This window comes from Oxyura jamaicensis, chromosome 2 (assembly GCF_011077185.1).
Source record: "Oxyura jamaicensis isolate SHBP4307 breed ruddy duck chromosome 2, BPBGC_Ojam_1.0, whole genome shotgun sequence".
Classification (NCBI taxonomy): Eukaryota; Metazoa; Chordata; class Aves; order Anseriformes; family Anatidae; genus Oxyura; species Oxyura jamaicensis.
In genome coordinates this window covers 47,624,295-47,641,754 of record NC_048894.1, presented here as the reverse complement: position 1 = coordinate 47,641,754, position 17,460 = coordinate 47,624,295, and the positions used below count along the sequence as shown (strand labels likewise).

The 17,460-nt window shown below is 41.8% G+C and overlaps 1 protein-coding gene across 2 annotated transcripts in view; it reads right to left on the bottom strand.

Annotated features, from left to right (window-relative positions):
- The window catches only part of SLC66A2 (solute carrier family 66 member 2), a 55,511-nt gene that overhangs the window by 10,716 nt on the left and 27,335 nt on the right, over positions 1-17,460 (bottom strand). For both annotated transcript variants that reach the window (XM_035318176.1, XM_035318178.1), the window contains one exon: positions 10,645-10,861. In XM_035318176.1, coding sequence (XP_035174067.1) covers positions 10,645-10,861 — 217 coding nt within the window. The remainder of the gene's footprint in view (positions 1-10,644; positions 10,862-17,460) is intronic.

Genomic DNA, 17,460 nt, shown 5'->3' with positions numbered 1-17,460 from the left:
AAGTTTCATCTGGACCTCCACCATCTCATGGTCGCTGCATCCCAAGCTGCCCCCAACCTTCACATCCCTAACAAGGCCATCCCTGTTGGTAAGAAAGAACAAGGTCCAGGAGCAATCCCCACCTCATCGGCTCCTCTACCACCTGCGTCAGAAAATTGTCCTCAACTCATTGTAGGAACCGTTTGGACTGCGTGTGCCTGGCGGAGTTGCTTATCCAGCAGATGTCTGGGTAATTGAAGTCCCCCATGAGGACCAGTGCCTGTGATTGTGAAGCTACTACCAGCTGCATGTAGAAGGCCTCATCGACCTCCTCCTCCTGATCTGGTGACCTGTAGTACACCCGCACAACAGTGTCCCCCATACCAGCCCACCCCTTAATTCTCACCCACAAGCTCTCCACTTGTCCTTCACCCTCCTCCAGGTGGAGCTGGGTACACTCTAATTGCTCCCACACATAAAGGGCAACCCCACCTCTTGCTTCCCCAGCCTGTCTTTCCTAAAGAGGACATAGCCCTCCATGAGAGCGTTCCAGTCATGCGAGCTGTCCCACCATGTCTCTGTGATTGCAATGAGATCATGGCCCTTGTGATCTCAGGGGGATCACGAGGGAGATTAGCCAGATACTTAGGCTCAACACCCACCCCAGCCCCATTATCCAGGATTAATTCTGCTGGAATTCAGAAAAGTTTTTCAGTTTTTTCCTTCCTTCTGCTCAAAACCTGGCTGTCACAGTCTCAGATCTTTGATTTTCTGCTGGAGTCTGTTGAGCACACTCTGCTCAACACTAGCGACTTCTTGGTCATTACACCTTTCTTCTGTCTTCATCTGGAAGAGCAAAATTGCAAAGAAGATCTTGTAGAAAAAAATTCACAAGAAGCCTTCTACCTCCCCTCCCTGTTAAACCACTCCATCTCAAGACTACTTGCATCCCCTATCAAAATAACTTCCAAACTGTGACACATTAGCAGAGCTGCAGAAAAGCACTTTGCAGAACATGGGCTGACACTTGGCACCAACCTACACAAAAACAGAAACACGGCAGTGCTCGCTTCCTGTTTGCTCTGTAGGTTTTCTCACATCAATGTTATGACTGCATGCTTGTATCTTAACACACAAACCCAAAAATACCCTGCATTCTGGAAGGCACAAAGAGAATCAGGCATTAGGCTGTGACTTCTGCTGGGAAATTCTGTAGTGGTCTGACCAGACATACCGGCACAAATAGAAACAGGAGGTACGTGTTGCCCTGATGTAATTGCATCCTGCCACAGCCACAAAGTTGGTGCTAACTGTGCTCAGATAGCCAATGACCACGAAAATCCTAATAGTTATGTTCAATAACAGAAAAATTAATATGATTTATTAATCTTCATCTACTTCACAAGTTGTTCTTTTCCTTCTGTCTCAGGCAAGTGGACCTCTAAAAAGGAGAATTAGCTTAGATTCCTTTTGTTCAGGACTTAGCGGAAGGTGACCACAACTTCCCCAAATCATGGCCAAGAGCTAGACCAAGACACAGGCAATGTTGGATTCAAAGTCTGATTTTTTTAGATTGCCACAGTTTCAGGCATTTATTCCTATAGTGGCAGCTGGCTTCCATATATGTTTAAAAATGCAACAGTTCTTGGGATATAAAAGCAGAATAGTCATTTGAGAGCTGACAAGAAAGTTTCTCCTTTGGGGGATAAGGTCCACATGAAAATAGCTTTTCAGTGAATCTTCCGAACACTGTGTTTGCTCTTAGGAAGTGAGGAAGAAGGGACAGAAAGTCTCCGTCTTGCAACCTTTACCTCCCCCAAGCCATTTGCATGGGAATGCTTGGAAGAGAAAGCAGATTCGGTTACAATACCCTGACTCTGGAAATCTTTCAGCTCCCATCTGCAGCTCCAAAATAAGCTACTTAGAGAAGGCAACAAGTATCCCAAACACTGCACTTCAATCAGAGGCTGGCCTGCCTTCAACACTGAAATGCAAAACCGGAAAACATGAAACCCTAATGGCACGGTATTTTTAACACTGTACAAAACAAACAAAAATCGGTAAACACAATATTTGTTCCTAACAAAACAAACAAACAAAAGGCTTAACAAAGAAGGAGCTTTCCTGATGCTAAGCAAATCACTCAGCATGCCAGAAGTTGGGGGGAGGAGCAACTTTGGGATCAGATATACGAAGGCTGGAGTTTGAAAATCTGGGAACTAAATGTGTATACAGGTCCTTCTGGGTAAGCAAGCATAGATCTTGTGTTTTAAATATTGCACAGCCAGCTAGGAATCCAAGCATGAAACTGTCTACCAGTCCTACATGCCCTGCCTTCGAGAGAGCTCCTTACCTGACTTTTCAACAATTCTTCCAAAGCTGGAGCAGCACTGACAGTCTCCAGAGGGAGCCATTTGCCCAGCCCCACATTGCTAGAAGATTTGAAAAGAATGCAGCAAGAGATGTCTAGCATTTATTCTGGATCTCTGGATCTGAGTTAAAGCCTCATCCATAAGTAATGAACACCACAGAAGGCTAAACACGAAAGCAAACTATGTGAAAGCTCCTGTAACTTGCAGGGACTGTAACACTTCACTTAGGAAAGATGGAATGGAAGATTTCACTCTGGGACACCACGAGGCAGACAAACACAGAAAGATGTAGTGAATCTTAGTTGGTCGCTTTTTTTTAATACACCCATTTTATTGCAGGCACACAAATAAAAAAGAGTGTTATGAAAAAACAAGGTAAACATATATTTATCAATTATTTCTCCTCACAAACACCCGTTTCCTAAACTCGCAAGAGCAGCAGGATGTCAGGCATTTTGACGCTGCTTAGCACACGCACTCAGAAGCCAGTGTTTGTCAGAACAGATCTACCAAAGGAGAGTTAAGAGGAAAGTACAAGACATGCAACACAGGGAGGGTGGATGGTCCAGGATCACTGTTTCAAGCTATTTCAAGCAGCTATGCCTGAAGTTTAGTCTGTAAGGATCCCCTCACTGGTAACCCTTAATGTCCACAAAGCATTTCTAAAGCTCTACAGCCTTAGGCTGCATGGTGCTGCAGGAAGGACAGCAGATCTTAACAGCCTCAGATACCCTCAGTCTGCACAGCAAGTGTTAAAATAAACCTGTTCTGTGGATCAGAGGAAAGACTTGAACCACATTTCACACCAGTGCCCTCCTTCCAGGAAATGGAGAAATGGACACTGGCCAGACTGTGAAGCCCAGGTCTACTCAGACAACTGGCACAAACATGTATCAGAAAGATTCTGAGTTTCTGCTCCTGATGGGTTTGGAAGTTGCAAGAATTGTCAAGACTGAGAGCTGCTTTCCTCAGGTAAAGGGGCTGGGAAACAAATCGCACCTTGCACTGCTCACAGTAGAGTCTGCAGCACTGTCTGCCACCACCACAGAGCCCAGTAGTGTCAGTTTAATGGAGATGGACTAGAGCACACCTGCATTACAGCATCCTTTAGGATCTCCCTCATGAATTTGTTCTAGAGTATTTGTACCCCTTTACCTCTCTTTCATTTTATACTTGTAAGTAAGTTGGGACACAATCAATTTAAATAGGGATGAAATCCAAATGCAATCCAAAAGGGACAGACATCCCCTAGACTAATTTCATTCCCAAACTCTACCCATCTTCTCCATTGCCCAGTATGAATCCTGTTTTAGGAAATTCTCTAGCACAGGATTTAGTACCTGAAGGGACAGTTCTTGCAACCACTACTGCAAAAGCTTACATAAAAACGCCAGGACGCCTTTCTTGTCATTTAATTCCATTCCCTTATGCTCACATATACCATTTCCAGCCATCCTCCCTGGAACAAATTATAACCCTACCTTTGAGCATCATTGAAACAGCTTTTATTTGACAGCAAGTTTCATTTCTTTCATCATCCCACTCATGAATGTTACAAGCACTTCTTTCCCTCTTTTAGCTTTTGGGCAGACCATCCAGCACATCAGACACAGCACTGCCTACTCTTCTTCTCTGTTTTTCCCTCTGTATCTAAGGAGTAGGGACCAAATGCACCACTGCAGGTCAACTTGAAGCTGAAAATCCTGTCTTTCTGGACCACTCTGCAAAGTCACTTCCCAGCCACATTTGTCCCAGGCAGAATCTCATCCTACTTCTGTTCCAGTTTCCTTATCTAGCTTGGTCCTACTGCATGGAGGGGGTAATTCTGTAGCCACATAAGCAGACAAATCATCCTTCTTATACAACTGACTGCTGTGAACAATAGCAGAATAATCCAATTTCAAGAATCAATGCATTTTTGATCCCAAATTTGTTAGGTGACAAAGGAAGAATATATTTTTTAGAAAAGTTTCCCCTCTCAGGTTCCTTTAATAAGGCCAACTCTGACCTTATATCTTTGGCAATACCTGACCTTAATTATGCAAAATAACTTGCATGAAACTTCCTTGCCAGCAGAAAACAGCGTGACCAGGCTTAATGGAATGCTTTTGTTACAGAAGTACCAAAAATTTTCTCTTGTATTTCAAATTTTCAGGGCACAGAGAAAAGCACCAACTGAAGAGAGCATTGCTTAGATATGCAAACAGGGCTTCATTCCCTTTACTGTGATGAAGCCTTGAACTATTTGTAAAAGATGAATGCTTTTGGTTTGAAGTCATTTTCTTTGAATTTGCTTTTTTGAGCTGATGGGATTAGGTGCCAGGGGAAGAGAAAAGAGAAAGAGGTTCAATATGTACAAGAGCTTTAGCAATCCATACCATGCTACAATCTGGATGATGCGTAAGGCAGCTGATACTGCTGCTCATACGCTGTCAGAAGTGCTGGAAGGGCGAGGGAAGGAAGGTCTCACACTCCCTCCTGTTTTTTTTCAACCCGCCTCTTCCTTCAGTTCCAGAAATTCTTACATGTTGGGTACACAGGGCACAAAGAACTGTCTTTGGAGCCTCACACTGTGTGACTGCAAGTCTCGAGAGAACAGCTCTGGGGAAGACATGTTAGGCAAGAACAGAGGTGAACATGGTGCTGACCTCAGCACAGCAATTTGCAGGCAACATGTCCACAGAAAGTCTGCAGACACTGAAGAACAGAAGAGGGTCCTGTGTCCTTTCCCTTCCAAGGGCAGAGAGATCACAGGTTTGCTGGAACTGAAAAGAAGGGGTGGGAAAACAGGAGAGAAGCCGTTTGCTTCCAGGGATTGGAACAAAATGGTTTTCAAACTATCTGTTTACCTGCTCAGAGAGGACTCCATGCCATTCTGAGTGCACTAAAGAGAGACCAAGCCTGTTTATTTTCCTGATGTAGTATCCCTTAGAAGAAGCTAGAAATCTTCTGAGGACTTACACTTGCTTTACCCACTTAACTCTAAAGAAGACAGATTCAGAAAGGAAATCTGATGTTTATGGTATTCATTAGAACCTCAAATGAAGAGGTGGGGAAGAGGTAAAGAGAGAAGTGGTAAGCCTTCCAAAATCTTGTCCATCTTGTCATGAAAACTCATTACTGGCTACTCCATAAATTTCTGCAAACCTGAATGCATATTCAAAGACCAAAAGCGATAATCCCCAAAGAATATTTTTTATAAAGGTCATTACGAAGGACAATAGTAACCAGCTAATCGGTACTATAGTAGTGAAGGAAGGAAAGTCAGCAAAGCAAAATGATGAAAGCACTAAAACTTCCCCAGAAAAATTGTCTGAATGTTGGTTGGAGCCTCCAATGACAATGATTTTAGCAGACACATAACAAAAACTAAATATCTGACTAGAAAGAGAGGGTATCTAGAAAAAAAGAAAACTACCACATAACTACAGCAAATTATAAGAACAGCTTAAAACAACCAATTTGTAAGCACACTGACAGACAGTTTTGATTAACTTCATGCAACAGGAGAGGCAGTGAAACTACAGAATGGCCTATACAACATTAAGCTAAGCACAAACCACTTTTAAGGATTGCTGCTAATTCTGCATTTACCCAATGTCTTTCTGGCTCGCACTGAAGACCTTGATTTTTCCATTTGCCACGGTCCCAGATCTACCTTTTTATCCCTAATTATTCTCTTGAAAACTGCTTTCTTTTTTGCAGCTTAGTACATCACAACTGTTTATACAATGCTTTCTGTAATAAAAACTTGCTTTGCAGTTGGATCAGATGCATTCTGCCTTTTTTTTTTTTTTTTCCCCAAACTGAATGGCTCCAGCCTCCCTCCCATGGCCTGTCTTTCACCTTCCTTATTTTGACTGCTTAATGTATAAAGAAACTATTTTAAGAGCAGACACTACACTGTATCAGCACCTGGAGCCTACAATTACAAAGATTCCCTTAAACAATTAACTCTCTTCAGTACTTTCATTGGTGAAAGTCCCAGATGAGACACAATGCATTACCAACTCAGGTAACCATCACATTCGACAGTGTCTGCTTTAAAATTTTGATACATCCTTTATTCCTACTCCTATTCTTTTTGATTTTGCTATCATCCATGCAAGTTCTGGCAATGAGAAACAAGAGCTGGAGTAAAAACAAACAAACCACAATACTGCCATTGACTGCATTTTCATCTTAATTTTCCTTCCTTTCAGCACTTTTCCAGTTTCTCTCCCTCCTTTACTGAACTTCCCCAGAGAACCGCAAATATTAATGTATAGTTTGTGCCTTAGCTGAAACATCCACAACTCTTGCCAGTTACTCTCTAATTTAAGGTTTTGTTTTCTTTTAAACACCAGAATTCCAAAGATAAGAACTCGCTTGAGCTGTTTTAGCTACTTGCTATTCAAAAACTCCCTCGGCCTAACTTAGCAGTACCATTTTTAGAGCACTTGCCCAATACACTTAAATCCAAAATCTCACTAGTGTAGGTGACCAGATACTGGTTAGCCATTCCTAAATAAAGCCTTCTACATGTGTTTATCATGGCACCTGACTAATCTAATGCAAGCAGAAAAGTCTAGCAGCTTTCCTTAACCTTCATGGTATTTGGATAAAGTGAGGACTTGTCTTTGGGACAACGCAACGAAAAGACTTCCTCAGAAGCCAAAAGCTTTCCTTAAGTATGATACAGAGCTGCACGTGTCATAAAGGAAAAAGCTATAGAGCAGTTCTGAATAAAAGCTGCCTACAGCAAAATTTTATCTCCCCAATAAATACCGACTTGTGTTTTTTTAAACTTGCTAATCACAGTGACCTACATCGCACTATAATCTGACTGAATGCCATACCGAGTTTTTCCTCGTTCAGCCTTTTCAGGTCAGCTTTCTCAAGACAGATTGATACGAACAGAAAGCAGGCTAACCGATTGTGCCAGCTGTCTCTGTGTGTCAAGGCTTTGAGCCTTTTACCCAATGTTGGCCAAACTTGGTAAAGGATGTGCAGAAAGGTCTGCCTCTCAGGCAGACTCCCAAGATACACAGCCCAGCTCAGTCCTACTGCCAGATCCCCCTCCTGGTCCTGGGGAGTTTCTACAATGCAGCAGCTCTGAAACTCCAAGCACTGACTGGAAAGAAACCATAACTCCATGGGGCTTGAGCAAGAGTTGACAGGCAAAGGGGGTGACTGCCAAGTGATTTTGATGAGCTTTTGTGAAAAACCTTCAATGACGGTCAATTACTGTCCCAGAACAGGGCAGGACAGCAGACAGGAATCCAAAAAGAAAGAGTGCCCTGAAGCAAACCCACACCCTGTGCAGTACCAGGTTTAACACAGCCCTGTGTAGGACAGCACACCTACAGCTTTTTCACAGACATACAAAGAGGAACAACCTCCACACTCCTCCTTCGCTAGAGGCAGATCTAATGGGATTATGAAGGGTGCATAATAACACCAGTGCCTGCATGAGCCTGAGCCTCCACAGAGATGAGATTCTTCCCACCAAAAAACACATAACTCCCACTGCAGGAGTTCTGCAAAAGCTGCCTTCCCCCATAAGGACAGGATTCTCTCAGTGAACTGTCCAGGAGGTCCCTACCTTTGTGTGCAGCAGTGCTAGACCTAGAACCTCCTTCTCCAGTGCCTCACATTGAACACTGCCTTTTCTCTAAAACGCAGCTTATTAGAAGGGGAAAGCAACTACAAGTCAAGTATCTCAGGAAAGGAGGCACAAAGATAAATAAGTGGGGAAATTCTTGTCTGTATGGCTTTTGTCCCAAAGCAAAAGCATTGAGTAATACCAGGAGCATCTGATCGCAACTGTAACAGAGTTGGCATCTTTGCCTCTATTTTGTTTGTTTACACTTAGGAAAGTAATTGTTTGCTAAAGTAGAAATGTATTTAACATATCAGCTGCTGTGTCCTATTTTACCCTGATTCAGTGACAGATGCATGTTGCTGTTTTCCTCAGCCAAGCCATGAGTACGTTCAAGGAACCCCTTCTCTGACCCCAGTAAATTTTCTGATGCACATCAGGGACGTGGGCTCCCCTTACTCAAGGCAGGTGACAGAATTGCCGTGGTTTAAAAAGTTATCGCCTCTAACCGAGACATAATTGTCCAGAAGGGCACTAAATAGAATAAATAGGCTAAACAGAGCAGCTAAATTCTCATCGCCCTCCCCATTTAGTTTAAAGCCACAAACTTGAAACTCATCTATTTTACTTTGCCACTGAGGACTGCTACAAGAATATCTGGCAGCCAGCCATTATGGCCCAACTGACAGGCAAAGGCTCACCAGCTCAATTGCTTTTGACAGTGTAAACATCCACGTGCACACTATTTCTGCATGGAATGGCAAATAAATCCCTGTGGGCATCAGCAAGTTTATAAATGGAGTCCTATGAGTAGCCTGGCTGGACTGTTGCATGCTCAGTTCTGTCCTTCCAGGACTGGTGTATCTTCTCTGACATGCTTTTAGACAGAGAAATGGGCACAGGAAGGGAAATTCAGAAGAAAAATTTTCAACAGCTCCTTCAAGAGATGTTAAAACACTAGTAGAAGGCATTCTAGCAGTACGAACAGCCTGGTAATGCTTACCACTAAGTCAACTCAGTATTGCTAGAAAGTGTATGTGGTTCCGGCAACATACATAAAACTGCAGTATAACCTGAGAAAAGAAAGATATGAACATCTGCATTGGCACAAACATAAGTACACGCACACTAAGTGGTATACAGTCTCATCAGTACCCAGGCCCAACAGAGCCCAACATCATGCAAAGCAAAGTGCTGCTTTGGGAGTAGAACCCAGGGAAAACCCATTGGCACAGCTGGTAAGGGAGGGTGGCTACCTTTGGACCTAGTTCTGTTTGATGGCAAGAGAATGAGAGCTTTTATGCTTTCTCTTGATTAAACACAGCACTCTTCTCTGAAGCAGTTTTAGATAAGAATTCTGCAATTCTTTGCTTAATGCTTTACATGGAAACACAAAGATTTTTTTTTTTCCTCATTTTAGGAAATAGCACATACAGGAGACTGGAAAACTAAAGCTAATATCTCCAGAGAGTACTAAGAAAAAGCAAAACACTACCTGGCAGCAGCCATTATAATATGGCATTACGGCATTTCAACTCAAAAAAAAAACATACAGGCAAAAATCAAACTAGCGTACAAACAAGGTCTAGCAGGTAAATTGTCTGCTGGGTATCATGGGTACAGACTTTTCCAAGGCAGTCTGTGCATGCAAAATATTCAAATATTTTGGAAGAAAATCCTGACTCTGTGCCAAATGGACTCCTAGTCAAAAAATGCCTTGAGCATCAAAGAAGATTTCTAAACATTCCCTCAAAAACATTTCAAGCTGGAAAAGAACTTAAGTAACTAACGTAAGTGTTTCCAAGACAAACAAGCAAAAGAAACAATGTCAACGCAAAGAGGATGTAATTACTATGGTCTGAGAGAGGTGGGGGGTGGTTATTTGTTGTGACCAAAGAAAAAATTAGGCCAGCAAGCTTAAAAGCAATGAAAGAGAAAGTGTTTCAAAACAATGAAACAGAAGTCAACCACAAATGACCAAAGCACTTAGAGAATTGAATTTGCTGCTGAACTGTTTCTACAGACCTGTGCACTGATGCACTACAGTGAATCTTTTCTCTCTTAAAGGTTTTACAAGTTGCCTTTGCAATTTGGAAACCTTAGTGTTAACACTGGCGTATCCAATAAACAGTATGAAACAATAATCTAGTTTAATGCCCCAACAGTGGGCACAAGATTAAAATTTTCCATCCCACATGTGTTTATGTGACCGTAAACTTCTCATGTTTGAGCTTTATAAAATACAATAATAATGTATTACATAAAAGGCATGAATAAATTTGTGAGAAAAAGTGATGAGCAAATATGAGTTGCTCTTGACAGTCACAAGCTGCAGACTCAAAATACTTTCTCCTTAGTCCCTTCCTAATCAGAAGTGTGGCACAGCTTGAGTTAACTACAATATGTTGCTAAGGGCAAAAGCAGTAGTTTTACACATTTATTTTAATAAAACACATTCCACCTTTGAACTGCCCAGCTGGACTTGAACAATGGGTTCAATCTCAGAGATGTAAATGAGGTCTCCCTGCCTTCAGCAGTGCAGCACCAGCTTGTACTGACAGAGGGCCTACTCCAACAACTGCTGTATTTTCAAGCAAAATTTAAAAAGATGATATTGCCCCACACAGAAAGTATTATACCCACACTATACAAAAGTTTACCCCCACACACACACGCACACACTTACTTGTTTTATTTAAACAAACACCATACCTCATTCCTTCTGTAGACCTGTTCTGGTAGTTACGGTAGAGCTGGGGAACACCTAACATAGCCTCGGTGAACACTGCAAGGAAGCCCAGTGTTTCCACGAATAGAGATGAGTCGAGCCAGAGGTAAGTGATGTAACCGGTGACACCAGTGAAAGTCAGGACACACTGCACGTAGTCTGTAAACTTGCTCCAATGCCAAAAATAGTTCAAGTCAAAATCTGCAACAGAACAGAATGGAGGAATTTAAAGCAGGTTTTCCCAACCTGACTCAAAGTTTATCAGGGTGGAATTGAGAACTGGTAAGCACAAGCAAGACACCGTCAGCCTTTGGGGGTGGGGAGAAGCAGAAACAAGAAGAAAGAGATGTTAAAATAAATAGATAAAAATAAATAAATAAATAGATGAATAAATAAAAATTCAACACACACACACACATATGTATATAATTAAATAAAATATGAAAAATAGAAAATAGAAAACTTGATTTGTGAAACATTTTTTTGGTGGGGGTATTCAATAAGGAAACAATAAAACAAAGATTTGCAAAATCTTTATTTTTAATTTAAATATTATTTACAGAAGTGACTTTTTATTTTTAAGACAAACCTTTGATCTTCAGGTACGAAACATAAACTCTGAAGATGAATCTAACAGAGTTGGCATAGGAACTGGTCCACAAAAAAAAAAATCACAACACATGGGTCCCAAGCACATCAATGCAAGCGTGCTTTCATTTAGTACCCTTATCTTTAGCTTCAAATTGCCTGAATCCAGGCTGACAGAAGGTCACCTGAAGTCCACAGCTCCGTACCCTAGTGTGGTACTGGTGCCTGCAGCAAGGGCAAGCTGCGATTCACAGGCAGTACAGGTTTACTGACAAAGATGCAAAACTGAAGAGAATCCAACCTGGAAAAAGACCTCCCCCATACTTCACCACTTTCCTCTCCATGGGCAAAATGTACTTTTTCACATTTGTACTTTGCCATCAACAAATGAGTGTAGGGTTTACATTCATTTTTACACCTGTGAGAACACTATGCCACAAAACACAGAACTCTCTCTCAAGAAAGAATAAGTCAAAGAACAAACCGAGTATGATACTTGCTTACATTAACAACATGCCACTGGAGGATACATGGCTATCTTATTGATGAATCATAAAATACACAAACCCATAGTCATTGACAGTATAGAAAAACATCAGCTTAACTTCCAATAATAAAAATTCTGAAATAACTGTTCATTTGCAGCTGCTGATCGTGTCTTCCTTTCTAAGAGCACTTTAAGTTAAAAAAGCTGTTAGTCTGGTGGACGCTCTTTATTAACTAGTCTCCCTTTTTTAATACTCGGCAAAACCATGCCTCAAAAGACAACTACTGCACCCAGTTAAATCCTTTCTTTGCCATACAAAGAAGGCAAAAACAGCCAGAAGACATACCCAACCTGTAGCATAATGCATTTTTGTACGCCAGCCATCACCTACATGAACTACACCACATTAAATAATCACTACATTACAATGACAGAGCCACTGTCAATGTGATGTTGACCTTCAGGATTTTATGGCAGTGGCTCCTCAGCCTCAGAGTTCACTTGCAGGGACATAAGACCAAATAAAAGGCAGTCCTAGTGCTGGCACAGCCAACCCAGCATGCGAGCATCACACACGCACTTCTGGAGCTCTGTGAAGGCTTTCCTTTGTGGAGGTGAAGGAAGAACAAAACAGAAAGCAGCAGAAAACGGACATCACAAGACGGTCATAACCACAAAGGCAGGAAATACATTATTCATTGTATTGAGGAGGGAAAGTGGAGAGGGAGGTGCCAATCTCTTCCCCCGGTAATCAATGAAAGGACACGTGGGAATGGCACACAGCTATGCCAGGGGAGGTTCAGACAGGACATTAGGAAAAATTTCTTTATCGTGAGAGTGGTTAAACTCTGGAACAAGTTTCCCAGTGTGGTGGCTGATGCCCCATGCCTGCCAGTGTTCAGATGATTGGACAACGTCCTCGTTAATAGGGCTTAACTTCTGGCTAGCCCTGAAGTGGTCAGGCAGTTGGAATCAATGATCACTGCAAACCCCTTCCAACCGAACTATTCCATCCTATGCTATCCTTAGTCTAACATTAATTAGCAAGAGGGAGAACAGAGTAAATTCACTCTAATTTTCCCACTATGCACTCAGCTTCTTGAGCAATACCAAGCAAATGGCCTGACCCAACAAAGGAGACCTGACACTATGCAACTGTTAAAATAGCAAGAGACTCTCTGGGACAGAGGCATTCGGGCTTACAATGGGGACAGAATAATGAACAGCGGCAGAAAAGTGTACAGAGAGAAAATGTGGCAAGGTGGATCATTTAAAAAAGCAACATCCATTCTGAGATGTTCTCAAAGAGACTCTAGTTTTTTTTAAAGACACCTAAAGCACTGGCTTTTGTCTCTTAAAGAGGCAATTGTTTTATTATAATTCAGACCTCTTACATTCAAACATATTGGGTGAAAAACTTGCATTTACTTTCCAGCACGGGTCATTCAACTTTATACAGTGTTCAACAGCTAACTGATTCAGACCACTAGCAGCAGATTAGTAACTAGTGGAAGCCATAGACAAGGGCACATCAGCCACACTCCTCCAGCCCTAGAAGAGGCCCTCTTGGATCTCAAGCTGGCCATATAGTTGTTACACCTCGAATCATGGACTCAACAGCTTAGTTTGGATCTTGCTTGCACAGCGTCAGGACCCTTGGCCCCTCACTAAACCCTCACACAGCTGCCACAGTTGCTCTGCATACGCTGTGTTTTTCCTCCTGCATTCTCCACATGCTCAAAGACCTTTTTTAAGATAACCATCGCTGTACACTATTTCCCTAAATCCATTGTCATAAAAGAAATGAACAAACCAAATCTACAAGGAGCTGCAGAAGTTTTACAACCAAAGCGGTCATTGCTCATACAGTTACTTGTGAGGCCAGCTACAAAATCCATGGCCTCGTGCAAGCACTTGAACATGATTACCTCCTACTTTGTCAGCTGTTCATGTGCCTTTTCAGTATTGCTACACTGAAGTTCATTTCCATTCACGTAAATACATCTCTGAACCCAGTATTAGGCAGAAAGGAAATCTGGTAATGGCAGCAATTTAACCATCATCCTTTATATGAAAACCTTAAGTATTATTTCTGTTATAATAACACACACAGATGATAAAACTGTTGTGTGAAACAGGACTTCAGCTGAAGCAATTAATTACTAAACAAGGAAAGAGACTGACATTCTTTTGTTTCATCTTCTGCTCAAAACTATCATGATGCTATACAGTGTCCATTTTGCTATACTAAGTTATAAGTAAATTCTAGTTTCTGAAATTTATGAGTAAATTTCTAGTTTATAATCAAGGTTATAAATTATTATTGAAAATATTTGCATCTGAAAAAAATCATGAATGATAAAGAAAATACTGGTACTTCTGACCACCCTTTTCTTTACAAGGATGAAACAGGAAATTCCACTGTACCACAATTTATTTACATCAATCACCTTAAAATCTGTCCAAGTTAAGCCCAGATGCGTACCTTTCTATTCCCTGAAACAGAAAGGCACTGTTTGCACTGTTCACTCCTCTCACTAGATCCCCCTCCTCCTCTTTATGTTTGAAAATCCTGTTGACGTTGAGGGGGAAAGGCAGCTGCAGAAAAGCCTACAGAAGTTGAGGGTGAAGAAAGATGAGATTAAAAGACTCCTCTGAGAGGCATGTTGCAGGTTAGATATGAAAAATGTTAAGCAGGCAGATAAACTATTGCAAATAGCCATGGCTGGCATTAGTCAAGACAAACTGAAAGCAGAAAATTCAGGATTCTGGTGTGGTGTAAATGCCAACCGACATAAAAAGTCTACAGTGTTGGCTTTCAAGTGAGAGTGAGGGTGACACAGAGGTCCAAACGGTTACATTATTTTTAGCCAAGAAGCATTTCACAACAGCAGCTACCATGTCAGTCCCTTTTGGGAAGCAAAGGCTTTGACATCCTGAAACTGGTGCCTCACCATTCTCATAGTAAAGTATTCCTTCTTAATGGTTAATCTAAATCTATCTTGAGATTAAAATCATTACCTCATCCTATTGCTATGCTCCCTGATAGGACATTTAGATGTAGTTCCCATCTTGTTCATCCTCGACAGCTCCCCAGTCAGCAGGAGGGTTTCTCCAATCCCCCATTCTGAAATTCCTGAGTACCCCACTGGGCACCCAAGAAATAACTGGGGTTATAAGAGCTGGAAGGCTTTGCATAACTCTTCCTGGGTGATCCATAACCACTTCTCTCATACTCATCAGCAATGTATCCAGCTGGACACTTCTTTCAGCAAGAAGAAAGGAAGCAGCATAAGAGACATACAGTGAGTACTGATACATTTAGGATTTTTTTTCTTAATCTTTTTGAGAAAGCGATAGAAACCTGCAACATGCTGTGTGAAGCCAGAATTTCTTTTACACTTTCTGGGACTAACGAGGCACTTGCTATGTTTCACTCAGGGTAGAAGAGAAGAAATGAGAGTTTAGCACCAAGAACTTCTGGCTCTGATCCAAACACCTCTCCTTTAGAAAAAAAATAAAATAAGGAATCCTTCATCTTGCACAGATGAAGATGCTACTATCAACACCCTCTGTATCGCCATTCCTTCAGGCTTGTGACCTACGAATTTCTGCGTCTCTGTTTACTCTTAAGTATCTGACAGCCTTGCTACCACAGTACACAAGCATCTCCCTGTGTCTATCTTACAACATTCCTGTCCTACAGATTCTTGCTATCTGGCCTTCACACTTGGTAGTACCCAAACACTGTTTCTTCTTCTCTCGCAGTTCTAGGATGGAAGCAAAATAATGCAGAAAGTCTTAAACCTTCTGAAAATATCAACCCAGCCTACACAAAACAAATTCTTGTCATTTAATGAAATCCATTTTTGAGATACTTTGAAGGCACATACTTGGCTTATTTTTCTTTGCCTCATTTTATGTGTTGTCACCACTTTTTACAGTCTCTTATACTAGCTCTCTGCTTTGTCACATCAAGTTCATTTTTCCCCCACTGTCAGGTTGTCACCCACTCTTCTTCCTCCTTCTCAACAAAACTGTACAGGAGTGGGGTGATATCTACCTCATTCTTTTTTCCAGCGCTGTCCCCACCTCAGAGTTTTACACTCATATTCCATACAGTTCCTCAGCACAGCTCTAAGCATCAGCAATTGTTCTTGCTGTCCTCCAGTTTCTCTAAGGTCCATTCCACCACCTCACCAAAGGAAATTAGTAATTGCAAGGTTAAGAAACACATTAGTTACTTAAACAGTAACAACAACAAACACTTCACCACTGTATGCTGTTTTACAAAAAGATGCAAAATTGTTTACATCACTTGTGGTGCCCAAAAACCAGCCTCTGTTGAAATTTTCATGTGTTTTTACATGTACACATACATGCAATTGCACGTATGTACGTGCATACGTACATCTGTATTCCTCATGGCACTACTGTTAACTTTATAAGCATTCAAGGGAAAGCAAAATTATGAAGTAAGCAGAGGAGAAGATAGTCTTTTTGTTTTAATACAGAGGGAGTTATAGCAAGTCTGATTATCTGTGAACATGGCTCCAACTGCTGGGCTCAGTGACTGCCGGAGAATGCCAACTGAGCTGGGAAAGCTACATGGAGCAGAACATCTCAGTACATCACCACAAAACAAGTGTAACCAATTTTGTGTGAGCCAGAAGCAACACCACCTACGCCCCACACTCACGAAAAATGACTGTAGAAGTGTACTCTGGACTAGTCTTTTCCAAAGCAAGGCCATTTCTGGGAGTTCTCCAGGTGGCAGATGTTTTCAAGGCAATCTTGCAGAGGGTATTCTTGCAACACCCTACCCAGTTACCTCGTGAAGCACATGCATCCAAACTCTTTTCCTCCCAATTCCAGCTGAGAGAAAACACCAAGTCTGTACTCCTACAGATACATAACAATATTGCTACTAGGGCAAGGCACTTAAATTTATGCTAGATATATCAAAATGAATAGGCAAAATAGGACTGCATTTCCTCTGTGAAGACCGGCCTTCCCAGTAACATTAACACAGAAGTTATCTACCACAACACTGCTATTTTGGCCTGTTCAGTGCAGGAAAAGGCTCTCTCTTTCTACTCCAATGCACTAACCATTCTTCTTACTCACTGTCTCTATGAGATCATCTCAACTGCTGGAAAAAGCAGCTATTATCTGACCTACAAGATGACTGATGAAGGAGAACAGCATAATAATTAGGCAGATAATGGAGCTAGGAAAGCCACTGAAATGTGGTAGCTGTGACCCAAAGGAATTAGCGCTATGGAAAACAAACTATGCATTTGAAAGCTGGAGTGAAAGCAGCATGAACAGCTTTATAAACCACGTGAGACAGAGCAAGCATGGACTTCAGGAGAAGCGTCTCTGAAGGAGCAGCAAGGGAAGAAGAGGAATGGCAAGCCCAGGGAGCAGCCCAGAAGAAGGAATTTTGATGACTACGGGAGGCAAACATTCCTGGTCCTGCTCACCTCCTGCCAAGAGCGTCAAAAATCCCAAAGTACCACAGAATCACACAGTAAGTCTAACTAAACAAATAAATCCCCCAGCCCTTTGCCCACAAGGACAGCCCTGAAGTCGGGCCTTCACAAACGACACTAACGATGGAGGCAGCAGATTAGAGCTAAATTCTTCTTTCGGCTAGATACTATGCTAACTATAGAAATCAGCTTCTTTTTTTAATCAGCTAGCTACACAGGGATGATGTGGA